At 45.2% G+C, this 27265-nt stretch overlaps 1 protein-coding gene across 2 annotated transcripts in view; it reads right to left on the bottom strand.

Moving 5' to 3' along the window:
- Window positions 1-495: 495 nt before the first annotated feature.
- TMEM86A (transmembrane protein 86A) overlaps window positions 496-27265 on the bottom strand; it is a 61813-nt gene continuing 35043 nt past the window's right edge. The window contains exons 2-4 of one of the 2 annotated variants that reach the window (XR_004645669.1): window positions 18623-18887; window positions 9407-9924; window positions 496-7425 (exon numbers count right to left, since the gene is read on the bottom strand). Coding sequence is in view for 1 of the 2 variants with exons in the window: in XM_034770237.1 (XP_034626128.1) it covers window positions 9497-9924; window positions 18623-18887 (693 nt within the window). In the remaining variant the exon portion in view is untranslated. Of the gene's footprint in view, window positions 9925-18622; window positions 18888-27265 lie in introns of both variants that reach the window. The other variant, XM_034770237.1, reaches the window with a different exon arrangement.

Below are 27265 nucleotides of genomic sequence, written 5' to 3'. Positions count from 1 at the left end.
CAAATTGACATGGAATTTTCACTTGGGTTAATGTGGAAGTCTTTAGGCCTTGATCCTGCAAAGAGTTATGTACGTGCTTAACTTTTTAAGCATCTGAGTAGTCCCCTGGAATCAAATGGGGCTTGCACCCTTTAAGTTTACAAACATAAGTCATTGCAATAGTGGGGCTGTATTGTACAAAAAAAATGGGTCCCCCAAATGTGGCATTTTCATAGGTGATAGAAAGGATGTTTAATGAGGCCAAACTAGCTATTTTACTGCATCAAATATGGCTAAAAAATACTGGGCCAAATCCTCAGCTGGAGTAGACTGGCATAGCTCCATTGGATAGAACTACACCCTGTACATTAGCTGAAGATCTGGACCATCGACTGGAGTTCTACTTGGGTTCAATTGAAGTAGCACAGTGTTGACTCGGGACCTGTATTTCAAGATGAAACTGTCATGGAAAGAGGAAAACAAGCAAAAAGTAGTTTCAGCTAGGCAGTAAAAATATCAAGTAAATTAATATTTTAATTATTGGTACACATACAAGAAATTAGAGGAAAAAATACATTCCAAATACAGAATAATAGTAAAATTAACATAAAAATGCATCAAAGATAGTATCAAGTGACCATACTGCATGTGGTGACCTTTAAATTGATGGCAAAATAGATTAGCTAAGTGCTAGTAACTTTAAAACATGGCTAAGTGCTTAGACTGTGAATGGAGGAGGGGAGCTGCTTGATTTGTATATTAAATCTTTAAATATGCTTTGCCTTTAATTCACCAGAACACAGGAGGTTCAGTTCATATAGGAGTCATTGAGATTAACAGGTCAGGACTTGTAGCCTGATCCTGAAGTCCTTACCCGACAAAACTACCACTTATCCCAGTGGGATATTTTCTCAGAGGGAAAGATTCTGCCAACCTTCCCAACAGCAAATAGCACCGTACTCCATGAACAGTCTTATCTGGGAAACAAAATAGGCCTATTTTTGCGTAGGCCCTGAGTAAGGACTGCAGGTTTGGGCCCTGGATTTCTAAATTGTCCTGATTCAACAAAGTAACAGTGTGGGACAGTTATTGTTTTTTAATTAGGTTGCCAAGATAATAGTTTCCTTATTGGTGCTAAATTTCCTGATGTTCTATTTTACTGCCAGTAGGAATATAACCTAGGCCCTGATCATACTCCCAATGATGTATCATTGGAGCAGAAGCAGGCCCTAAACCCCCTCTTTCACAGAGTTAGTTGCAAGGGTTCTGAAGTAGCAAATTATCTCTAGCCACAGTACATCAAGCCTGTACTTCATCCATCTTTTCTTTTAATGAGTTTATTTCTACAGCAATTTGGTGTCACCACGACACAATACAAGCCACTAAAAATTTTGGCATTTCAGCCAACTGGCCATTTTTTGAATTTTTTTAATCTATAGGTATATAGACATAATTTTTATATTTTTACATTAAAAGGAAAAAAAAAATACATCAACGGAACTTCCTCCAAACTAAGAAAATGAATATCTATCAAACATTTAAAGAAACAATAAAAATTTGCATTGTAATTGCCTTTGAGTTCATAATAATGTAAGTTTTACTGCTTGAGAATTATGGTCCATTTCACAGGTATACACACATTTTTAGAATGTAAGCGCTTCATTCTTCATTTGTGTTTGTACAGTACCTAGCACATTGTGGGTGCTACTGGAAAAAATAATTTACAATTGGGAGCCTGATTTGAAATCAAGAGTTATGCCAATTTATACCATTTGAGAGATCCAATCATATTTTGGAGCCATAATTCTGTTCATAAGTTTGTTCTGAGTCCAGTGGCTGTTTATACAAACACATTCTCATCTGGAAAATTTTATACATCCTACATACAGTGGGACAGGAATTCATTCCAAAATGGGCGTTCGCTCTCCACTGGCTTTAAAGTCCATGAAGTTTATGATCAAAGAAAATTAAATCTCTCTTTTGTAACTCGTTCCTTAAAATCTAGTTGACTTTCTGCATCAGAAAAGGTGAACAGAACCGCAGCCTTTTCAACTTCAACATTTTCAGCAATAATCAAGCTAGAATTAGGATATTTTGTTTTGGCTGTGTCAAGGCTTATTCTTGCTCATTCAGAGATGAGCCTGAGTTGCAAAATTGGGATGTGGTGCTCACATCTTGGGGTTTTGCGCCTGACTTTTGGAAAGACCAAGGACCACTTGCAAACTTGGGATCTGAGTTCAGACTTGTTAAAAAAAACCACTTTCCTTAAAGTTTGGGTGTGTCTGGGTCCCAGAATTTTGGCTTGGGCTCATCCCTAATAGATAATGCAAATAACTATTTTGCATTTGCTTTCCATCTGATGCAGAAATCTAACTGAAACACGAAAAGGCATTTATTCGTGTCACCTTTTTTCAAGTGAATTTCTGCAGGTTCCTAGAAGCATTTTTATTTTGAATACTATAGTATAATAATAATACTTAGCACTTATCTAGCGCTTTACACCTTTCAAAGCACTTTACAAACATGCACTAATCCTCACACCACCCCTGTGAGGTAGGTAAGCATTTTACAGATGGGGGGAGAAGGGGAGGAGAAAGACACAGAGTTAGGTTCTCAACTGCTGTAAACTGGCATACCTATATTGATTTTAATCAGAATTATATCCTTTCAGACCAACTGATTTAACCAAGGCCACAAAAGGAATCGGTGTCAAAGCCAGGCTCAGAACTTAAGAGTTGTAGACATCCTGTCCTGGGCTCAGACCACTCAACTCTGCTGCATCTCCAGATAAAAGAGCATCTCTCTCTGCCAAAACTAGGCAATTCAGCACTCCCATGCACCCAAACTAGAGAAAGAGACATCTGCCACTGAGCTTTATATCGGCTCTGTTTTGGCCACTTTCCCCTCCAAGGCCAATAGCTACGTTAGAAAGAAGGGGCGGGTAGTGAAAGCCTTCAAGTCCTTCTTCTAAACTGTGTATTAAATACTAAGGGCCCATTTGACCGAATTCTGATCTCACGCTGGTGTAAATCAAGACTGGCTCTGCTGAACTCTCCTCTACACTCCAGTTTTACACCAGTGTAGCTCCACTGACTTCAGTGGTATTGGTATGGTCCAGCCCAGCCCAATGGAGTTACAGGAGTGTAAAAATGGTGTGAGGTGAAAATCAGGCCACTTGTCTTCAAAAGGAGCATTTGTGAGCAAAGGAGTTCAGAGTTGGGTCCCATATAAGGTAATGGCTAGGCAGATCAAGTAGATTCAACACATTCTTAGTCTCCCTGAATAAGGAGTTAGTGGATCTACTGGCACTTAATGGTTAGTTCAGTAGTGGAAGATGTGGTTTGTATTGTATATATAAAACCTCAATTAACCACACACAAGAATTTCAAAGGGGATTTTGAGTACAAAATCCTTAAAGATTTTGCTTCCAAAGGGAAAGTCTGTATGTGTTTGGAGTGGGGGGAAGGGAAGTAGAACAATACCGTCAAATGTAAAAGGCAAAGAAAGACAATAGGAGAGTAAGGAAGGAAGTGGAAAAGACTCAGATGGACATTTATGTGCTCTCCATTCCTACTTTGCCACCACCTTTCAAATCCCAGATTGCTTTCACCAGTGTTGAACTGTTTTTTGTCCCAGGAAACAGTATCTAACACAGACGCCCACCTCCACCAGCAACTGGTCAATGTTTCCCAGGCTTAATCAGAAGAATTAGAGCTGGCTGTGTCAAATCTGTGCTCATAGCAGCTGGCCTCTTCCCAGCAAGAAAGGCTCTCTCAGGAAAAAGGGTTTTGTTCAAGTAATGTGGATTAAAGGGGTATGGAGAGGGAGACAGGTGAGAGACCAGGGTGACTCTAACAGCCTGAGCCTGTGACACCCCGGGCAACCCTCGACTGACTCTCTCAGAGTTCTCCAGCGCAGGCCCACAACAGAAGCAGTGCATTTTACAGTGCCCATGCTCAGATTACACTAGCTCCCTCATATCAAAATGACAGATCACCTATTAACGCCTACCGCACCCCCTGCAATCATCATCAGGATCAAGGCCTGAGATTGGCAGATAGTAAAATAAACTGAAATGAAAAAAAATACAGAAAAATCATTAAAACTGCTTGAGGAAACTGAATAATAATACTCTCTGGAGGTGAAGAAAGTGATACCCTACTAACTCAGAGAGGGGGAGGTTATAACATTAAATGAAGGTATCCATTAGCCTCTTTACTTAGCATGTCAGTCTCTCTTACAAGAGGGGGGAAAAAATCCTTGGAGAAGATAAGAAGAGATATGCCAAGTTACATAGTCCAAGAGAGAATTAAATAAATCTTAAATTAGCCATTCACTCAAATCCTGCTCGCACTGGCCCCAGCTGACGGTTATAGCACTGAACATGCATATTTTCTCTAGCTGGCTCTATGGCAGGAAGAGGGCTTCAACAAATGGCCCGTGTAACAGCAGGTGACATCCGCAAAGAGCAGCAACGCAGAGGCCAAGCTGGGGATTACGAGATAAGCAAAACTGATGAATGGAGATGCTGCACACCTCCTATAGCTGGTGACTCTAGCAGAAGCAATCCCTTGAGTGAATGAATACTGGCAATATTATGCAGCAGCATTAGAGGGAGGAGATTACAGGAGCTTGTGCTATTTACAATGCTGTCCCCCTCAATAATGCAGCTAACCTTTCTGGTGTATGTTTATAAAGCAGCGGACACTTCTGGAGGGGCACTATTGTTAACCCAGCCTTTTGCAATGGTACTTACATTTTCTAAAATATGAAGAGTCTTTGGAAGGAAGGTCCAGATCCTCATTGAACTCAATGGAAGTCAAGAGCCTAAATAGTACTATTGTGCTACTGATAGGTGTGAAAACTACTCAGTAAAGAAAGTGTGGGGTGTCCTCAGTGCCAGCAGCCTATCGTGCACTGCTGCCAATACTGCCCACTGGTCCTGCCAGCCATGCTCAGGTAGAATAGTGCATTACTCTGCCAGCCGTCCCATGGATTCAGTGCTACCCTGTGAGCTAAACTGTAACACAGGAAGGGGCGCTCTTAGCACCAACCAAGGCAAAGGAAGGTTTGCGGGAGCATCACCAAGCCAAGGAGAGAAGCAGAAGCTGTCCTCTGTTGCTAACACTCACACAGGGGGCATGATCAGGGTTCCCTTATATCATGGCAGCCCTCAGCTGCCAGAACTACTGCCCAGGACCACTGGCAACTAGCATAGATTAGAATAGCTTTCAGGCCACTTCAACTTACACTGGAGCCTGACCATGTGGCCAGAGGGTTACAGATTTGGCAAGGTGCAAAAGACTCTTCAAGAGATCTTTGCCACCTCTCCAGCCTGTGCCAAGCACTCCTAGGGTGCACCAGAGAATGGAGGCCCACATGTTTTATAGGAGGTTAAATCAAAGTGGAATTATATTTTCCTAAACTGCAGCATTCTCAGGTAAGAGTCCAAAACAACGCCACCCCCATCAGTGTGATTGGCTCAGAAGAGTTTGTATGTCATAAAATCAGGGGGCTGGTTGAGAGACTCTGGGGTGCTCACCCATGTAGCGCTCTAACTAAACACTAACACTGCGGCCTGGTTTGTTCTACCAGTGCCCGTCTCTCTCCCAGCATCTCCCTTTGAGACAGACACACAAGAGAAGAGGGTGTCAGGTGGAGATGCTGCACTTAGGAGATGCTCACCCATCTAGTATTTCCCTGGCACAGGTGGTGTGTTCACCCTTACAACCAGTCACTGATAAAGACCATTTTCCTTCAATTCATGGACTTAATGCACAGATCATTCAGTTACTAATATTGTCTTGCTACTTAGATTGCAAAGCCCTTTGGGCTAAGACCTGCTAACTGTGGGCCAAATCGACAGCTGGTGTAAATTGGCAAAGCTCCACAGAAAACAATGGCCCATTTACACCAGTTGTGGATTCCATTATTAACTCTACATCAGGGACGAATTTGGATCTGACAGTGTCTTTGTGTCATATATGGTCCTGAAAAACCTGCCATTTACTTTCAATATCTTAATAACAGGGAAGACAGGAGCTGTCTTTGAACAGTGCTGGGAGAACCCCCAAAGAACAAAGGCTATAGGAGCATGTGAACTAAAGTGACTATTAGTGGATTCCAGGGGGTGTAGTGAGCAGGACTGCAGCAGAAACTGAGGCTTGGTCTAAACTACAAACTTATGTCAGCATAACTACGTCATGCGGTGGTGTGGAAAATCCATACCCTTGAGCAACGCAGTTAAACCAGGTGAACTGCTGGTATAGACAGCACTACATTGATGAGAGAAGCCTGCCTCTTGGGGAGGTGGAGTACCTACACTGATGGGAGAAGCTCTCCTGTCAGCATAGGTAGTGTCTTCACTAAGTGCTACAACTGTGCACTGCATCAGTGCAGCTGCAGCCCTGTGGACAAGTCCTCAGTCAGGGCATTGCAACTGGCCTACAAGAAACCTGCAGGATCAATCTCAGAAACGCCAGGTGCAAAAACAAAGCTCTCACCGCATAGGGCCTATGATGAGATGTACTCCCCATACTAACCCTGCAAGGGCTGAATTAGGCCTAGTCAAGCCTAATCAACCAATTAGGCTGCAAACAGGGGAGATTTAGACTGGAGGAAGCTAATTAGAAGGAAGATCACCTGTGAGACAACAGGCAGGACTTCTACAAAGCCAGGAGACTGGAGCTAGTATAAGAAGGTAGCAGGGAGGAAGTCTGTTGTCCTACTTCTTGAGGTAGGGGAGAAGACTTACAGTAGGAAGGAGTCCAGGGGAGAGAGCAGTAAGGTTAGTACAGAGTTAGGCCTTAACTGTTCACTGTAGGGCCCTGGTCTGGAGCCCCGAATAGAGGGTGGGCCTCGGTTCCCCTACCAACCACTGCAGAGTGGTAGCGCTAAGGGTAGTGAACATGAAGACTGGTGGAGTGATGTTGACAGGGCAGTGGGTGTGAGGACTGCCTGTGGAAGGAGATGTCGAAAGACTATGGTGGAAGGGAAGCCACTTAATGACTTGGTTGGACAGCTGAATCGCAAAGAGGAAGCAGCAGCTCCCTGGAGCGAAAGAGGGGCTGCAGACAGAGAGGTGGATTGAAACCACGGGAAGAGGTGATTGGTCTGGCAGAGCTAATCCTCAGAACCACCAGGAGGAGGTGCCATCCTGTGGTGAGTAGAGCACTCTGTGACAGGGCTCACTTGTGAACTCGCTGACATTTAGGAACAGTTATTCACCTGTGTAGTCTCATTAGAATCAGTGGGACTACTCAGGTGAGTACCTGTCTGAGCAATAGGAGGAAGGGCCACAAAATAAACATTAAAGGGACCCCATCAGATTTGGGAAAGGGGGAAGGAAGCCCTCTCGATGTAATATCAATGTATATCCATAGGAAATGTCTCTCCGTCCATTTGTCATGCGTCAAAGAAAAATCCAGGGCAGCAACAGTTCAGCACCTGTGAGCAACCCACAATAAATTAAAACCAGCATGCAGGAGGGAAGGAACTATTGGAAAGTAAAATTATAACTGAAATTAAAAATATCTCACCAGAATCCTTTAACAGAGTCTAATGGCAGAGGGGAGGATAAGATGGCTAAACAGTTTGGGTTGGTAGGAAATTGGTTTTCCCGTCTCTAGTGGTTCTGATTTTATTATAGGCTCCAGGACGTTAGGAGAAATGGGGTGAGCTGGTTTTAACGCACAGAATTGTTCTTTTCAGGTAGCTTTGCCTCAAAGCGGGCTTTGCAAAGTCAAGTGGTACAAACTTGCTTCTTTGCCATTGACTGGTAAAAACCAGATACTTGTTCTACATAGCTGGCTTTGCAGGTAAGGGAAAATGCTAACAAATACCCTGAGTAAGGGGTATATTAAATATTATGTGCAAATATGCAGAGTATTCTCACTTAGCAGCTGTAAATACTGAGCGATAAATGCTTAAATGACAAATTCCCAGTCTCCCAATTCCCACATTATGGACAGAATGTGAGCCCAGAAGAAATCAATTATTCCTTAGTGGAATGCATCTCCAAAGGCATGGTGCAAAGCACAGAATACTCCAGCTCAGGTTGCGTATGGTGGCTGCTAATACCATACTACTGTGCACCTATGTATAGGGTCAAGTGTGTAGACATATACCAATAGAGAAGCCTACTGGCCTTAATTGAATAAATAGTTTTCCCTGAAAAGCTGCCAAGCTCACAGTTAAAACAATTGCCTATTAACACTAATGATGCATCTATAAACTTGGGTCTGGAGTAACTTCACAGTGATCAAAGTATGCCATATCCCATTGTGTTTTAATACTTTACCTTTGTTTTGGAGTTGGCACAAGCATTGTCACTGATTCAAGAGCTCTCAACACCTACAGAGGAGGTGCAGGTGGTTTGCCAGGCTTATTAATTCAGTCAACAAAGCTACTGGTAATAGGGGGTGAGGTCTGATGTTGAAAGACAGACCCATTGTTCCATCATATCTTCGCACACAGCCACGGGACTGCTCTAGGCCAACATAGCAAATGCTGAAAGTTGCCTGCTAAAACTGCTCATTAACTTACAAGCATGTATCCTTTCATCATAACCCAGCCTGCTTAAAGAATGCCTTTAATTTCCCACTTTCTCAAAGTTCAGAATGCAATAACACACTTCCAGCAGCAACTTCAGAATATCACATACTAAATGCTCAGCAGCCTTCACATTGGGCGGAAAAACTTTGAATGGCATTTAAGTAGGAAGTTGCATGAATTTGGAATTCACAAAAGAGCCCTGGTTAGAATCAGGTACAGTGCAAGTTTCCCACCACCCAATTCTTACCAATGTACTTCAGACCTGACCTGCACGACCTATCCTCCTGCTATGCCACTCCTGGGCTTTCTTTGAGCAGAGGCTGTCAGTTGCTGCACCCTGTGTAGTGGCTTTGTAATGCCCACAAGTGGGATCTAATCTAGTCACCACCTAAACTCTGTCACCTAGGGTGACCAGATGTCCCAATTTTATAGGGACAGTCCAGATTTTTGGGCCTTTTTCTTATATAGGATCCTATTACCCCCCCCCCCCCACCGCCTGTCCTGATTTTTTTCACATTTGCTGTCTGGTCACCCTACTGTCACCTCCCTATCACCTTAGCTGGGATTTGGACATGTGTGTCCAGCATCGAAGGCAAGCCTCTTAACCTGCCTAGCCTCTTTTCATGGTCTCTTTAAATTAGCCTTCTCCTTCTATAACATTCAGAACCACCTTCAGGATTAACAAATACAATGTGGTATTAGAGGACTCCTGAAGCTTCCAAGAGGAAAAGGTCAATGAGTAGCTACTGTAGGAGCAGTCTAAATTCTCCAATGTGGTCTCCACACTGAAGTAAATTACATTCAAGGAGAGTCAGATTTAAAAAAAAAACAAAGATAATGCTTCAAAGAAGCAAAATCTTTATCACCAATGCACCTTGAGAGATGGAGATCTCCCTCAGCCACTAATGCTGCTGCAGCACCCCAGTTATAATCCATGCAGTTCATGAGCCTGCTGGCGTTCCATCTAATTCCTGCTTTTGAAGTCCTCTTCATCCCTGCTCTCCACAGCTGAGAGTGCAATGAGCATCTGGGCTGCATAGTAAGTGGCCATGATGATGGCACGTGAGTAGGGCACCGGGAAGCAGAACTTGTTAACTGCAATGGTCAGATCTGACACCATGAAAAGCACTGCGCCAATACAGGCCGAAAGCTTGGTCCAAGTCCAGAGGTCATTGCACAGCTGCACGCCAGCAATGGCGCGCCACCCCATGAAGCCAATCAAAGCAATATAGACAGCTACCAGGTAGGTGAAGGGGCCTGAGAGGTAGGAGTACAGGAAGGTGTAGCAGAAGCTGGAAACAAGGGTCATCGCAAAGCCGGCTTTCAGGTCCAAAGGCTTCATCCCGAATGCTGAGGAGTACAGGATGTGTGTGATGGCAAACATCAGCAGACCTGGAAAGAGGCATTGACACAGCAAGTGTGAGCTTTAATGGGAATAACTAACACAGTAGCCCACCACAGTCAGGGACCTGTGGGTGGAGACTTATGAATACATCAGATTAAACAGTCACACAATTCTGCTCCCAGTGGTAAAACTCCCACGTGAGTTTAGTGGAAGCAGAGGTAGGCCAACATTCAGCCCTTCTGAAAATCCCATCCCTTTATTTATTAAAAAAAATAATAATAATTTAGTGACATCTGTAGAGGAGGCCACCCTGGTCAGATTGTTCCTGCCCTAGGAATATGTCCTGAAGTACACACAGTCGCACTGAGGATAATTCTGCTCTGCCAACCACCTCTGCTAACTCTACAGATCAATTAGGAAGAAACAAAACTCCAGTCTTTCAGACCGAACCTCTTCTTTGAATTTCAGAGTGGAGGAAGGCAGGTCTGAGATCCCAGATCTGTACACACCTGAAGAGTTTTTTGTTGTGTTTTTATTTCTGGGTGGTGCCAAAACTGGAAGGAACCTTTCCCCAGACCAGATGCAATCCAAATATTGTGAGAGCAATTAGCAAAGATTTCGACACCTCAAATTCCTCCAAATTCAGACCCAAACTCTGGCCTTGTTTAGCCACAAACCCAAACTCCAACCTGGGCCTAAGCTAGACCCAAGTCTAAACATCACCTCCTCCACCCACTGCTAGCAGAATCATAAACTGGAAGGAAGCAGCAGGCATATTTCAGGGATTACACCAGTTAAACCTGCCAACTTTTTTTTATGGCTACTTGCAGGACCCAAATGATTCAAGAATGGAATTGATCAGAGAAAACAAAACAAGCTTCCCTTTGAAGAAAAACACCCCTGAGAAATCCCAGATGTTGGTGTAGGAAGGAATTGCCCATATGTTAATCCCTCTGCACTAGTCCATCTGACAAGAAATGTCACCATGTGTTGCAGCAGGTGCTGATTACTAGTTGGTCTTGCCAGTCTCATATGATGGACTCCAAAATAATTTCAGCTCCCTTCTCCCACCCTCAGCCCACAGACCTACATACACTGAAAGTCTGTTCCATTCTGTTCATACAGATTTGTTAACCTGGCTAGATGTTTTCATGCATAAATGAAACTGAAAAGAATCTGGAAATCTGAGTGCCCCAGCAGGCCAGTGGCTGCAAATTGTCGTGATGCCCTGGTACAAGGGGAACAGGAGCTCCTTAGCAACTAAAATCCACTAGTGAGAAGTTTGTTCTGCATGTCCGTCATACTCACAAACCAACACACTGGGCTAAAACAACTCAACCAGGTGGCACTGCCCCCTCTGCACTGGGGAGCGTCTTGTGCTATGTCCGGCTGATCTACAACTCAGATTGCTGGTGCATCCACAGAATGGAACTGGTAGAGAGAGGAGAGGCAGAGCCCACATGTAGGGCACAAGGCTAGATAGATGAGATCGGGCACTAAAGGAGAGGGATGAAATGGGGTTGGGGGAGGAGAGACACCAAATGATGGCTTCAAGACTAATTCAGGGAACAGGAGGGAAGACTTAATGAGATAGCTAAACATGAGGAGTAGGGAAATTTACTAAAGATCTAGGACAAGAGGTTTTTATACTACAACAATCTCATGCACAGTTTTAAGGGGAAGTTAAGGGATGTGAGGCTACTTTAGAGTAGGTGTCAGGAGAGGTTTCTTCTCCAAGAGGCTCAATTGCTTTATGTGGAAAAGCCAGGGATAGAGAATCAAAGAATATAATACATACAGTCGGGAAACAAGCCTGCTGGGAAGGTCTAGATAAGGGGTTCTCAGGGGTCTCTGAGGCCCACCGCAACATGCTATTAAAAACTCCATGGCCCACCTGTGCCACAACTGTTTTTCTGCATATAAAAGCCAGGATTGCCCTCAAAGGATAGCAAGCAGGGCAATTGCCCGGGGTCCCACGCCACAGGGGCACTGCAAAACTAAGTTGCTCAGGCTTTGGCTTCAGTCTGGGGTTGCGGGGGGGGGGCTTGGGGCCCCAGGCTGCAGTCCTGCGCAGCTGGGCTTTGGCTTTCTGCCCTGGGCCCTAGCGAGTCTAACAACAACCATGCTAGGTGGACTCCCTGAAACCTGCCCACAGACCCCTGGTTGAGAACCACTGGTCTAGATGGACACAGGATTCTGTGCATGTCTGACAGAAAAGGGTAGGTCCACACTACCCGCCCGATTCGGCGGGTAGAGATCGATCTTCTGGGATCGATTTATCGCGTCTCATCTGGAAGACAGACAATGGATCACATGGATTCCTAGTGTAACTCCACTGAATCTGGCCTGGCATTGCTAAGGAAAATGGTGGTCGAGAGGAGAAGCAGAGAGGGGGAAGAGGTTTGTGATAAATTGTGAGGTTAGTCACAGACAGAAGATGGGCTGCTCCCAAGAGAGCTCATTCAGGCATTTGGAAGTGGCAGGAGGCCCCACCCCACCTAACTAAGGATGTGGGGGGGGAGGGAAGAGAGCAAACATTCAACAGCCTTCCAGTATATGTGTATTGCCATTACATGGTGCTTGGATTACAAGATGTGCTCAGACCAAGTCCTTGGATGTGCAAGAGTGTGATCTGGGAATCCAAATTTCCAGCTAATTCGGCCTTTTCCCTCTGCATCTTTTCTTACTCTCCATTTCATTCTGGACCAACTGCAATGGAAGCGGCTGACTTCCGTTACCTTTCTGTCTCTTCCCCAATGGAGAGGGCTAGCCAGCTGCAATCCACCCACCCCCACCTTGAGTGAATGAGATTCCCTTTTGTTACACCTTCCATTCCCTCATCTGAAATGTGAGTCTCTAGCCACCAGTGCAAAGGGCTAGCATAAGCAGAGACCAGAAACTTCACTTTGGTTTTAAATGTCTGTCATCAAGTGAGATGCATTTTCAATTACAAAATATCTCCTAGACACAATAGGATGCTAGTCAGAAAACAGCTTCCTATTAGTTGACTGTAATAGTAAAAAATGAGGCAACAAGACCAGCACAGCAAGAATAGCTCATCAGGACTTTCATCCTATAAAGTCACAAATGTCTTTTACCAAACTCCTCTTGCCAACAGCAGTTCAAAGGAGACCAACTCCAAAACTGTCTTCAGACTGACAGCCATATTTATAGAGATGGAAATGAAATGTTTGCTAAGATTGAATGTACTTTTATGGATATTTCCACAAAGAATGCTGTCAACACTTTGAATTTAAAGGGTTTTTTTCCCCCTCAACCAGCACCAACTTACTAACTTTTAAACAAGGAGAAATTACTTTTTCTAGCGTCAATCAAAGATTAACTGTAGTGGTGCATGACATTTTGTCTGAAAATGGCTGAAGCTCAAATCTTCCTCTACTGTCTGTCACCACTGGAAAGAGTATTAAAGACTCCTGAGGTGGCTCAAAATGGCAAATGTTTGACATCAGCCTGTTTGGTGGGGGGAGGAGGGATGACACAATATGAAGGCAGAGATTTTCAAAGCCATCTAGGAGCGTTAGACACCCATTCCATTGAAATTAATGAGAGATGTGTCCAAATCCCCTAGACCATGTGTTCTCAATGTGGGCACTTAAAAAACAGGTGTCAAGGGCTTGCAACCACACTTCCCATATTGCTAAATGCGTGGGAGGGGATCACTGACCTATTCCAGATATTTGGGAAGTTGGTCTCAAGACGATCCCACTATTATAGTGGTGCAGCAGTGCCATAATGGTTAAGGAAGCAATTTCTCTTTAAAGGTCACACTTTAAATCTTCTGAAATCTACATGTTTAGTTGGATTCCTTTGAAACTGGTGTGCCTCAGGAGCGGGTGGGGTAGGACTAGTGGCCCAAATTTGGAGTCATTTGAGACAGGTTGCAAAGATATAAGTCCTGGAAAAAGTAGCCATTTTTCAAAATTTCCAGGGTGTGTGGATTGTGTGTAGGTTTTGTTTTGTTTGGTTTTGCACAGAGCTAGAGATCAAGCTATAAATGTGATGCAAGTAAAAATGGTCTCAAGCTGTTGAGTTTCACCCAAAGTAGTGCACAGCACCCACTAAATCTTTGGGGGACAAATTGAGAACCATATTTAAGAAAACGTACTTTTTTTTTGGTGCATGTGCTAATATAGAAATACAGCTAAAAAGTTTCCATTCCTAACATTGTATATGTGCTACAGTTCAACTCTTGGAAGTACTCTAAAATCCTCTGTGGTGAAAGTGAATGGGTGTAAAAGGTGGTGAAGAGCTCTGACATTTCAGCAACTGTGGGGTTGGCAGAGTAAACCTGTGTTAACAGGGCGTATTAGGGCATTACTAAAAGAGGGTAGAGTCAAGGTTGCATGGGCAACATTAACTCTGCATTTCCTGGTTTTCCGAATGAGCTTTGCTCAACTCAGCCAGGCAAGCTTACTTCTGTGTTAATGTAGTTTTTTGCCATTGATAGGAAAGGGTTGTGAAAAGGTTGACAACCACTAGCCCAGACTGCTTTGAAAACCTCAGTTCAAACATTTGAGGAGGCAAGACAAAATTGTCAGCAGCCCCTGAAGAAAATGGGCTAATGGGTATTCATAAGAACAGCCACACTGGATCAGACCAATGGTCCATCTAGCCCAGTATCTTATCTTCTGGCAGTGACCAGTACCAGATGCTACAGAGGGAGTGAAAAGAACAGGGCAATTTATCGAGTGATCCACCCCATCATCCCCACTCCCAGCTTCTGGCAGTCAGAGGTTAAGGGGCACCCAGTGTATGGGGTTCTGTCCCTGACCATCTTAGCTAATAGTCTTTGAGAGACCTATCCTGCAGAATTATTTTAACTCAACATTCCCAGCAATGAGTTCTACAGATTGACTGTGCATTGTGTGAAGAATTACTTCCTTATGTTTTAAACCTGCTGCCTATCAATTTCATTGGGTGACCCCTGGTTCTTATGTTATGTGAAGGGGTAAATAACATTTACTTCCTCCACACCATTCATGATTTTATAGACTCTATCATATCGCACCCCCTTAGTTGTCTCTCTTTTCTAAGATAAATACTCAGTCTTTTATTAATCTCTTCATATGGAAGCTATTCCATATTTCTAATAATTTTCATAGCCCTTCTCTCTACTTTCCACCCTCCCCCATTCTAATATTCTTCTATAGATGGTATTCAAGGTGTGTGTGTATAATGACTTTATATGAACAATCTTATTTTCTGTTTTATCTCTCCCTTTCCTAATGGTTCCTACCTTCTGCTTGCTTTTTTGAGTGCTGCTGCACCTTGAATGTATGTTTTCAGAGAACTATCCACCATGACTCCAAGATCTTTCTTGAGTGGTAACTGCTAATTTAGACACTCTCATTTTGTGTGTATAGTTGGGATTATGATTTCCAACGTGCATTACTTTGCATTCATCAACATTGACATTCATCTGCTATATTGAAGTCGCTCTGTTTTGTGAGATCCTTTTGACACTTCACAGTCTGCTTTGGACTTATCTTAAGTAATTGTGACAAAGTTCCTCCTCTATCTTGGTGGGTCCAGCACTTATTGGCGGATTTTCTTGCCTCAGAGATTCACCATGTGGGTTGGGGAACAGCCCAGAGACCTTCCCCTCTAGAAGAGCCCACAGTCCAGGTCAATTGGGAGGTTTGGGGGGAACCCGGGCCCACCCTCTACTCCGGGTTCCAGCCCAGGGCCCTGTGGACTGCAGTTGTCTATAGTGCCTCCTGTAACAGCTGCACGACAGCTACAACTCCCTGGGCTACTTCCCCATGGCCTCCTCCAAATACTTTCCTTATTCTCACCACAGTACCTTCCTCCTGGTGTCTGATAACGCTTGTACTCCTCAGTCCTCCAGCAGTACTCACTCTCAGCTCCTTGCCCCTCTTGCTCCCAGCTCCTCACACTCCCACAAACTGAAGTGAGCTCCTTTTAAAACCCAGGTGCCCTGATTAGCCTGCCTTAATTGATTCTAGCAGCTTCTTCTTAATTGGCTCCAGGTGTCCTAATTAGCCTGCCTGCCTTAACTGGTTCTAGCAGGTTCCTGATTACTCTAGGGCAGCCCCTTCTCTGGTCACTCAGGGAACAGAAAACTACTCATCCAGTGACCAGTATATTTGCCCTCTACCAGACTCCTGTACCCCACTGGTCTGGCTCTGTCACATAATTTAGTATCCTCTGCAAACTTGGTCACCTCACTATTTACTTCCCCCCCCACACACACAGATAATTTATAAATATGTTGAACAGTGGTCCAGTATAGACCCTTAGGGGACCCTGCTAGTTACCTCTCTCCACTGTGAAAATTCATCATTCACTCCTGTCCTTTGTTTCCTATCTGTTTAACTAGTTACTGAACCATGAGATGACCTTCCCTTTTATGTCAAGAACGCTTAGTTTGCTTAAGAGCCTTTGGTGAGAGGGACCTGATCAAAGCTTGCTGAAAGCCCTGCATTTTCAAGATAGCTTGTGACTCAAGTCAGCACATCTCCAATTAGGGGAAGGCCTAGTGGTTTCTATGGCCCACCTCTAGCCCCAGGGGCACTGAAGGATCACAGGCCTCAACCACAGCCACCACACAGCAGCTCACCTGAATGATTTGATTGATTGGAGAAGCAGGCTAGTGAAGCTCTAGTTTGCATGGAGCCCTGCCCACAAAGCTCCTGATTTGGGGGGAGATGTCTAGATATCCAGCCGCACTAATTGGCCCAGATGCACTACTTAAGCCAGAAAGAGACATAGGAAGTTGTCTGAGTGACTGGCGGAATCCTTGGCTGGCTGCTACTACACACCCTACCTACCGGTATGTGCCTGACTCCTGTTTCCTGCCTTGCAGCCTGTTTCTGGTTTCTAGTCTCCTTATCCCAGATCACCATCTGTTCCTGCACTGCTAAAGGTCTTTGCTCCTATCCCAGACTCTAACTCCAGCTTCTCCTCCTGACTTGGTTACTGGCTCTGACCTTTCCCTTGGCACCTGACTATCCCCAGCTCTGGTTCCATGTCTGTGACTGTAACCTAGGGTTACCATTCATCCGGATTCCCCCAGACATGTCCGGCTTTTAGAGTTAAAAATAGCGTCCGGGGGGAATTTGTAAATGTCTGGACTCTTCCCCCCTTCTCCCCCCGCTGCAGAGCATGCGCTGCTGACAGGGCAGCCAGACGGATGGTGCCACTTACATGGGGCTCAGACAGCCAGAGAGAGCCCCTCCTCCATTTTCCCCTCCTCTCCCCTGCAGCTGAGAGCACTCCCTCCCTCCCTGCATTCGCAGATCACCAGCCGGCCGTTCGCACCGGCAGTCTGGAGCTCCTCCCCCTGCTCCTTCTCCCCGGCACGCTGGTCTGAGCGGCAGAGTAAGGGGGCCAGGGGGTCAGAGAAGGGGCAGGGAGGTTCTGGAGGGAGCAGTCAAGAAACGGGGGGGGGGAGTCGGGCGTTCGAGGGGGGCTTTCTGGGGGTGGGGGTGTGGATAAGGTTTTGGGCAGTCAGGGTACAGGTAGGGGGTAGGATCCTGGGGGGAGCAGTTAGGGTGGGGGGGTCTCAGGAGGGGACAGTTAGGGGACAAGGAACAGGGAGGCTTAGGTAGGGGGTGGGGTTCTGGAGCGCAGTTAGGAGCAGTGGTCCCAGGAGGGGTAGTCAGGGGACAAGGAGCGGGGGGGCTGTCAGGGGACAGGGGTGGGGAGAGGGATCGGGGCTGTCAGGGGACAGGGAGCAGAGGGGTTTAGATGGGTCGGGAGTTCTGGGGGGGGGCTGTCAGGGGGTGGGGAGTGGTTGGATGGGGCGTGGAAGTCCCGGGGGTCTGTCTGGGGGTGGGGGTGTGGATAAGAGTTGGGGCAGTCAGGGGGCAGATAGGGGGTAGAGTCCTAGGGGGCCAGTTAGGATGGGGGGAGGGTCTCGGGGGGGGCAGTCAGGGAACAACGAGCAGGGAGGCTTAGGTAGGGGGTGGAGTCCTGGGGGGCAGTTAGGGGCAGGGGTCTCAGGAGGGGGCAGTCAGGGAACAACGAGCAGGGAGGCTTAGGTAGGGGGTGAAGTCCTGGGGGGCAGCTAGGGGCAGGGGTCCCAGGAGGGGGCAGTCAGGGGACAAGGAGCAGGGGGAGGGTTGGAGGTCATGAGGGGGGCAGGAAGTGGGAGGGAGTGGAAGGGGCAGGGGCGGGGCTAGAGCAGGACTGGGGCGGGGCTCTTCCCGTCCTCTTTTTTGCTTGCTGAAATATGGTAACCCTACTCTAACCACTGCCCACAGCCTGCTCCCTACTCACATGCTTCCCTGTTAGAACGCTGAGAATCCACTTTCCTCTTCACTTGTTCTCTGCTTTACACTGGGGCTTCAGGAGTGCACATCACAGCAGCTATCCGTGTATAAGATGATTGCACAGAGTCCAGCCAAATGCTGAGTGATGTGAGGTCATTCTGCCTCTGCCATATTCCCAAGTCCTGCCAGTCCAGGGAATGAGGACAGATGCTGAGAATCAATCCTGAGCCAGCCCCATGACATGGCTACCAGCCAACCCCAGGCTCTTGGAATGTGAGTACAGAGGAGGACAGGGGTCATATCCAGCCATGGTGCACCCCCTCTAATTTCAATGCAAGGGATTTATGCATGGGATGAGTCCTTCCTACTGCCATGACAATGGGTTAAACACTAAATGAAAAATATTTAAACCCTCTGCATAAGAAATTCAGCACTAAATAAATGCTAACTGGTTGCTATTACATCCCTTCCGAACTGGTGCATCACTTACCATGAACAAAGTAGCCTTGCTCCTGCCAGATGAGGAAGGCATCCCCCACGGCAGAGAATATTAACCCTGCTAAGATCCTACTGGCGCTTCGATGTGCGACTAAGAAATTGATTCCATGTGCCAGCAGAAAAACCCATAAGCAGAAGATGGGCAGACACTTGATGAGGGCACTGAACCAGGAAGGGCTGGAAGTTGGCAGCCAGAGGACGAAATAGACACAAGTGGCTTTAAAAAAGGGCACCAGCTTGGGGCCTTCACTCTTCACCTAAAAGAAACAAGTTATTTAAAAAAAAAATCAATAGGATCATTAGAGGCTACAGTATAATAAACCCCATTGTAGAATGCACCCCTTGGTTTTGAAAGGCTGCTTCCTTTCTAGTTCAGAGAGCCCCTGCGACTGGCAGTATTTACCCATCAGACAAAAGCTGCTTGCACTTTAACACACTTCACTCCCATTAGCTGTTCAGCCAAGGAGCTGCCCTGCACCTCTGTGCCAAAAATAAGGGTTTGTTTGCTTTTGAGTGGAAGTGGGGGAAGAAGTAGGTTTCTTTTCTTCATTGCAAGATAGTGTTAAATGCTCTACTGCCTTTGGGGGTGCGGGGGGGGAGAAAGAGGGCCTGAGCCAAAGCTTGCTAAAGTGAATGAAAAGATTTACAGTGACTTAAATAGGCTTTGGATCAGACTCTCTTTAGCATCCCTTCCCCCAATCTTGTGGCCTGGGAGAGACAGCATCAGTTATAGCCTGGTACAGGGGTCGGCAACCTTTCAGAAGTGGTGGGCCGAGTCTTCATTTATTCACTCTAATTTAAGTTTTCCCGTGTCAGTCATACATTTTAACGTTTTAGAAGGTCTAAGTCTATAATATATAACTAAACTATTGTTGTATGTAAAGTAAATAAGGTTTTTTAAATGTTTAAGAAGCTTCATTTAAAATTAAATTAAAATGCAGAACCCCCCGGACCGGTGGCCAGGACCCAGGCAGTGCGAGTGCCACCGAAAATCAGCTCGCGTGCTGCCTTTGGCACCTGTGCCATAGGTTGCCTACCCCTGAAACAGACGCACCCTCTCCCCACACAGCTTCATAAACACAAATTCTCTTTGAACAGATGCTGATGATGGTTATTAGCATTGCAATAGCAGCTAGGGCCCACAACTAGGTCAGGGTCCCATTATGTAACCCCAGATGCAAAGTGCAGCAGGTGAGCTATACATGGTAAAAACAATGCATACGGGATAGAGCCACAGCGCCCAGATCTGAGCTATCCCAATGTCTGTAAGCAGCTGGAGTTGGTGTTCCAGGCTCTGCCCACCATAAAGAGAGACCCTAGGGGCAAAGTTCTCAGTCCAAATCCAAACTTATCCCAAGTCTGAGTGTATGATCCAGTTTGGGCCCATCTCTAAACAGTGGGGTGGTATGATGGGAACATTATGCTATGCTGCCATAGCCTAGTGTTTCTCTCCACTTTAGGCCATATAGGGAAAAACACGTGAAGGTTTTTTTTCTCTAACCATGTTATACCCAAGAGATAAAAGGATCTTAGATCCTGTACACAGCTGGGCAGGGGAAAGGGAGGCTACCTGGCACAGCTGTCAGCTTATTACTGCAATCATGTCTGACAGCTGCTGGAGTCTTGGGGGAGGGCCAGCTCCCGCAGCAGAGCCATTGGTGGATGGTTTTGAAGGGGTCATTGATGGAGTTAAAACAAAGTACCCCACCGTGGACAGATAACCATCAGCTGATATGTGATGGCTCATGGAAAATCTCCCAAATTATGTTTGCTTTCATCTCCTCTAATGGAGTTACTCTGGCTTTACGTGGATGTCACTGAGGCTAGATTCTGGCCCACAAATGAGAAACACAAAATCATGCATCGTGCATCTGAAGAAGTGGGGTTTTACTCACAAAAGCTTGTGCCCAAATAAATCTGTTAGTCTTCAAGGTGCCACTGGAGTCCATGTTGTTTTTACAAATATCATGTATTCTCAAGTGGCCAGGGGTGATTATATTGTGTGTTTCCAAGCAGTGTTAATAAGGAGGCTGTATTCAGCATGCACCCTAATTGTCTCAGAAGGCACTGACCTTCATGCCCACCACAGAGGGATTTACAGCTCTCAATATTCCTAATTTTCTGGAGGCCCTAGATCAAGTGTTTCTATTTACTGTCCCCATGGCTGCTGCTAGGTGGGTGTAGCTCCCAGTACTGATGGTTTGGGGATCATTTGTTCAGTCAGAATAGGGACTGTCACTGATGCAACAGAACAGAATGTTGGGGTGAATATGGGAGAGGAACAGTTTGTTTCCAGCTGTGAAGTCTAGCAAAGCCAAAACTGCTCTGTAATGTGACGTTCTATGGGTCACAGTGCTATAGTGCTGAAAACCCGTTACAGACCCCCTGCTTCAGAAGTATGGAAAAGAGAGTTGGCCTCTTCACCACTCATTAGGCCCTCTGTTGCTGGAAAGAGGATTGTAAGGCCTGAGGCAAAACCCACTGAAGTCAATGGCAGTCCTTCCATTGATTCAGTGTGCTTTGGTTCAGGACCCTAGAAGACAGGCTCTTCTGGTGTGTGGTTACATCATCTTCCTAATGCAATGCCAAGTCCCTGAAGCCCAAACTCCCCACATGTTCAGTGGAGTAGAGCAGAGTTGGAATATTGAGGTGGAAAGTCAATCTGTAATGGGTAAAAGATGAAGCAATAGGACCACAGCAAATGAGCAACCCTAGGAAACTAGAGCTTGTCACAATAGATAAGGCTTTCAAAACTGCTGTCACATTGAATGGAAAGTTCCTCCACATAGCAGCAGCTCCTTAGCAGTGAGATTTTGTAACACCTCTGAGTACATTATTTATATTGCCAACACAAATTTTAAATGTTCTAATAAGCAACCAGGCTAGATAACTCATTCTCTCGCAGCACATTAGCGTCTTACATTATAAGGAGACGCTGGTAGTGACTCCTATATTTGGGTTGCCTAACACTTCCCCGTATAAAAGATTCTTTTGAAATGTTTTAGAGATGCTCTTACTCCGCCGTTGCTTGACACAAACCTTTGAAATAGGGAATGGAGAAGTGCCTTTTCTTTGTTCCATGAAATTCTATTTAGATTTAAAGATCTGTAGAAAATCATTATTTTCCTTCTCTCACTTGTGTTTCTCAGGAAAACTTTGGCACCAAAATATTAACAGGACATGAATGTTCTAAGGCCAGATACATGCTGTCACCGAAACAGAAAACATTGTACTGGGAACACCTAGTAGCTACCAAACATCTGTAACAGGAGGGATGGGAGGAAGAGGGAGAGATTGCTGAGATGGGCTCCCCCCAACCACCCCTTCAAACCTAGCATATGGCCCAAGCAGCCCATCCTCCTTCCTCTGGATGCCATACAGAGCAAAAGCTCCCTCAACTCCTGGTTCGAAGTGGGGAGAGAAGGACACACACACACACACACACACACACACACATACTCATAGGCCAGAGTACCCAACCATCCTCCAGGCCCAGCATCGGGCCTGTCAAGGCTCCTTCCCCACTCTGAACTTTAGGGTACAGATGTGGGGGCCTGCATGAAAACTTCTAAGCTTAACTACCAGCTTAGATCTGGTCCGCTGCCACCACTCCCAATGTGCTAATTCCCTTCCCTGGGTAGCCTTGAGAGACTCTTCACCAATTCCCTGGTGAATACAGATCCAAACCCCTTGGATCTTAAAACAAGGAGAAATTAACCATCCCCCCGTCCTTTCTCCCACCAACTCCTGGTGGCTCAAGATCCAACCGCCTTGGATCTAAAAACAAGGAAAAAATCAATCAGGTTCTTAAAAAGAAGGCTTTTAATTAAAGAAAAAGGTAAAAATCATATCTGTAAAATCAGGATGGAAAATAACTTTACAGGTAATCACACTTAAAGAGTCCAGAGGACCCCCCTCTAGCCTTAGGTTCAAAGTTACAGCAAACAGAGGTAAACACCCTAGTAAAAGGTACATTTACAAGTTGAGAAAACAAAAGATAAAACTAACACGCCTTGCCTGGCTGTTTACTTACAAGTTTGAAATATGAGAGACTTGTTCAGAAAGATTTGGAGAGCATGGATTGATGTCTGGTCCCTCTTAGTCGCAAGAGTGAACTCCCCCAAAACAAAGAGCACAAACAAAAGCCTTCCCCCCCCCCAAGATTTGAAAGTATCTTGGACCCTTATTGGTCCTTTGGGTCAGGTGTCCGCCAGGTTAGCTGAGCTTCTTAACCCTTTACAGGTAAAAGGATTTTGGGGTCTCTGGCCAGGAGGGATTTTATAGTATTGTACACAGGAGGGCTGTTACCCTTCCCTTTATAGTTATGACAGGGCCCCTGCAGTCCTTTCCACCTCTGGAATAACAGCCTTGTCTTCCTGTAGATTAAGTAGTAGACATCTGTGCTGAAAAGTCAGGGTTCAAGCCCAGCCCTGTTTGTGATGCATGATGGAGAAGTGGTTACAAATGCACATAAGGAAACTTGTTTTTAACTTTTACCTTTTATAAAAATGCAGCAAATTGCATTTAAAACCCCTACATTAACTGAACATTACTTAGGTTACAAGATTTAAGGTTACCGGTGTAATCTTAATCTGTCCCCCTTGTGTGTATGCATTATCATATATTCTTTAATTACACAATCATTATTTTCCCCAGGGCCCCGTCTCCTTCAGTGCACAGGATAGATGAACAAAAGGGCACAATTAAATTTGCAGTGCAACCATAAAACTGTTATTTCCTAACTTTTGAGTGCTTGATTTTGCAACCTAAATACTCATTTAATGAAGTTTTATAGTTATATAAACTTCATCTTAATACTAGTTTTGGAATTTTTCAAACACTTTTGGCCAGATTCTGATCTCAGTTACTCTGGTGTATACCATACCTGGAATCTGTAGTCATAACGCCCCCTACATAAGGATAACCCGCTGGCAATAGAGAGGCCGTATGATGTCACATTGTTAATAGTTCATCTTTTACATCTTCTAGACCAGCATTATTCTAAATGGGTTCTGTACAGGGTGCCACTTTTGAGGTACAATAAAGGGACATCTGGGATGATCCTTAGCCCATAAAACTGGACAGCTGAGCACCCTTACATATTTCCAGGTCAGCTACCTTAAAAAGGGACAAAATCTGGACAGGTGGTAACCCTAGTTATGTAACAAAGCATGGAGTGACTCTTCAAGTACACCTGCTGACCTACTACGGCCCTGGTTCAGCCCCAAACAAGTGCAGTCTGGAAAGTAGTTTGCAGTGACTAATGGGAGATGTAGTCAGGGACCACCTGACTATAGGGTGGGACAGCAAGGCATGCTGGGAAGGAATGGCAGAGCATATAAGAAGCAGCCTTGCTGCAGACCAGAAGGCTAGGGATTAGGTAAGAAGGAGGTGGTTCCTTCCTTCCCTACCAGAGCTGGGACAGTCTAAACACAGGCAAGCTATAGAAGGACCCTAGGGAAGGATGAGGTAAGTACCTGGTGGTAAAAGGCTATAGAGGGGCTGAGATGTAAACTGAAAGCTAGAATCCCATTTTGGGTACATGACTGAGATGTTCAGTCTCCCTTCACTCATCACCAACTGAGATCACTGCAGGGGCAATTGTTTTGCCTATGGAAGGCCAGTTCCTATTGGTATTAATCAACCCTATGTCCACACAGGTGAAGGTTATTGCCTGGGGTTGGCCAAGAATGTCAGGTGTTTGGATTTCTGTTCCTTCCAAAAGGGGAGATCTCATTGTTTGGCTAGAGGACTGGACCATATCAAATCATCCAGCTACCCAAGAGTGAGGGGAAACTGAGTCACCTATGATGGCTGTGTCTGGATGCTGGTAAGGTAAGAACCTGCTACTGCTGACTATATACACACATGCTAGTTTAAATGTCTGTCATTAGCTTAAATAAGCTTCTATTGTCTTCACTATTCTTTCAAATTCTGTTTTTCTGGGATTTATAAACTCAATTGCCAACTTTACTCTGGGCTGAAACTTACTATGTAAAAAATTGCAGAGGAATTGCATTTACACATGCTGAATTGTATAACTATATATTAGCTCTGGACATTTCCTGTGCTCATGACTTCCAAATTACTTTGATTTTTAGAGGCTTTAAAAATTAAATTGCTCTAACATATTTTCACTATATCTGTGCAATTACAGTTAAAATATTATCACAACTACATGTATGCAGCCAAATCTAATAAAACGTTCCCAAACTTGGGCAAGCTAACAGGAAGTCAAGGCCTTTTACCTGTAAAGAAGTATGTGTGTACTTTATTTTATGCAGGAGAAAAATTCCATTGATCTAACTGGGGCTAACTGTGTAAAGCTAAAAATGTGAGTAGCTCTGTGCAGCATCAGAACTTTAAAATGCATCAATCACCTGCGAGACCGGAATTAATAGGGTTTCAGTATTTTTTCCTCCCTTTTCTTGTTTATTCCTTCTTACTCTAACATGGTATCATCCATCTCTTTGTAGCTGTAGTTCAGTGGTGACAGGTAACACTATGAAATATGTACCCCACTCAGGCAGCAGAGTGAACGCTTAGTGTAAGGGTATGACTGCCCTTGGAGTCAGTATACTCTTTAAAGTAAACAATGAACAAGCTATGAAGGCAAAACATGTTGAAGGATCTGCTAGTGCAGTGGTTGTCAACCTTTTTTCCATCCTAAAAAATTTCAAAGGGAGGTGTGGACCCCTTTGCAAATTGTCAACATAATCTGCAGACCTCCAGGGGTCCACTGTCTACAGCAGCGGTCACCAACCGGTAGATCGCAATTAACTGGTCGATCGCGGAGCTTCTACCAGTCAATCTCTGTCCACTAAAAGTCCGGTAGCGCAGCGGGGCTAAGGCAGGCTCTATTACAGTCTGAGGAAACCTGATTTAATGTGGTACAAGGACTACATAGGTAGGAGTAATGGGTTGAGTTTAAGACAGGGAAACCTTATTCTGAACAGCAGAGGGAAAATCTTTCCAACAGTGAAATGTACAGAAGTGGCAGAAGGTACCTACTTGGAAGCTATAAAAATGGATAAAACACTAGAAAATGTTTTGTAGGGAACAATCCTGTGGTGGCCCCCAGTAGCTGAACTGGAGTACTGGATAAGTTACTTCAACCTGTAACTTCTCTGAAATTCTCTTGAATAGAAGAGGAGGGAATCAGCTTGCAACTTCTTCTAGACAATAGGTGAGTGGCTACCTGCTAAAGGATGTAGGGGTCACTCCCATCAGGTTAAGAACACTGCTTACTAGGAAACCTGCTTATAAAAATTTAATATCCCAAATATTCCAGTTAGTAACACTTTAGCACAACATTCTGTACAAACCAACAAAAGCTGGGGCACTTCCCCACTCACCCTTCAGAGTGGCCTGTTTTAACCAAGTAGAATGATACATTCAGTTGTCTTCACAAAGCTAAACTGTTTTTATTGGCCCTTGGCCTCCCACACTACAAATTCCACACTTCCCTGCCCTCCTGGGATAATTGTTTTCATTTCCTCTGTCTGTCAATGTTTAAGTGGTTGGCAGCTTTTTTGTGGTGGATGTTGTTGCTAGTCCAAGTCATGGCTTGTGCTTCTCGTTCTCTCGTCTCCATAACTACTGTGACTGTTAGAATGAATGTCAACCATTTTGTCTCAAGTTGGAGCCCTGGGGCAAGGAAGTTGACTTGGATTTGTGATGGCGTGAAGAGGGGGTCATGACTGCATGTGCAACTGTCAGGCTCTCTTCACAGATAGAAGGGAGAAGATTGTATTTGGTTTTCTTACCAGATCTTCTACTGAGTAAAACAGTGGCTCTCAACCATTCCAGACCACCATACCCCTTTTAGGAGTCTAATTTTTCTTGCATACCCCCAAGTTTCACCTCACTACTTGCTTATAAAAATACAAAAGTGTCACAGCACACTATTACTGAAAAATTGTTTACTTTTTCATTTTTACCATTGTGATCGACCCAGACCAGTTGGGAACAGCAGAGTAGCAAAAGGGAGATATACTGGCCACTGGATAAATAGTTTTCTGTTCCCTGAGTGACCAGAGCAAGGGCTGCTCCAGGCTAATAGACCACTTGACTGCTAAGAGTCAGGTGAGGCAGTTAAGCACCTGACTCTAAGGCACCTCTGATGCTATAAAAGGGCTCACTCCAGACAAGCCGGGGAAGCCAGAGGAGAGGAAGTATGTGTGAGGACCTGGGAGCAAGAGGTGTGCAAGAAACAGAGTGAGTAGGCGTACTGCTGAAGGACTGAGAAGTGTTATCAGACATCAGGAGGAAGGTCTGGTGGTGAGGACAAAAAAGGTGTTGGGAGGAGGCCATGGGGAAGTAGCCCAGGGAGTTGTAGGTGTCGTGCAACTGTACCAGGAGGCATTCTAAGCAGCTGCAGTCCACAGGGCCCTGGGCTGGAACCCAGAGTAGAGGGCGGTCCCGGGTTCCCCCCATACCTCCCAACTCCTGATCAAACACCGGAGGAATTGATCTGGACTATAGCTTCTACCAGAGGTGAAGGTCTCTGGACTGTTTCCTGACTCACAGGGTGAATCTGTGAAGCAAGCAAATCTGCCAATAAGCACAGGACCCACCAAGGTAGAGGAGGAACTTTGTCACAACTGGTGTCAGGAGTGGGATTTGGGGTGCACAG

This window comes from Trachemys scripta, chromosome 4, assembly GCF_013100865.1.
Source record: "Trachemys scripta elegans isolate TJP31775 chromosome 4, CAS_Tse_1.0, whole genome shotgun sequence".
NCBI classification, from domain to species: Eukaryota; Metazoa; Chordata; order Testudines; family Emydidae; genus Trachemys; species Trachemys scripta.
The sequence above is the reverse complement of the archived record's forward strand: the minus strand, read 5'-3'. Positions and strand labels throughout refer to the sequence as shown.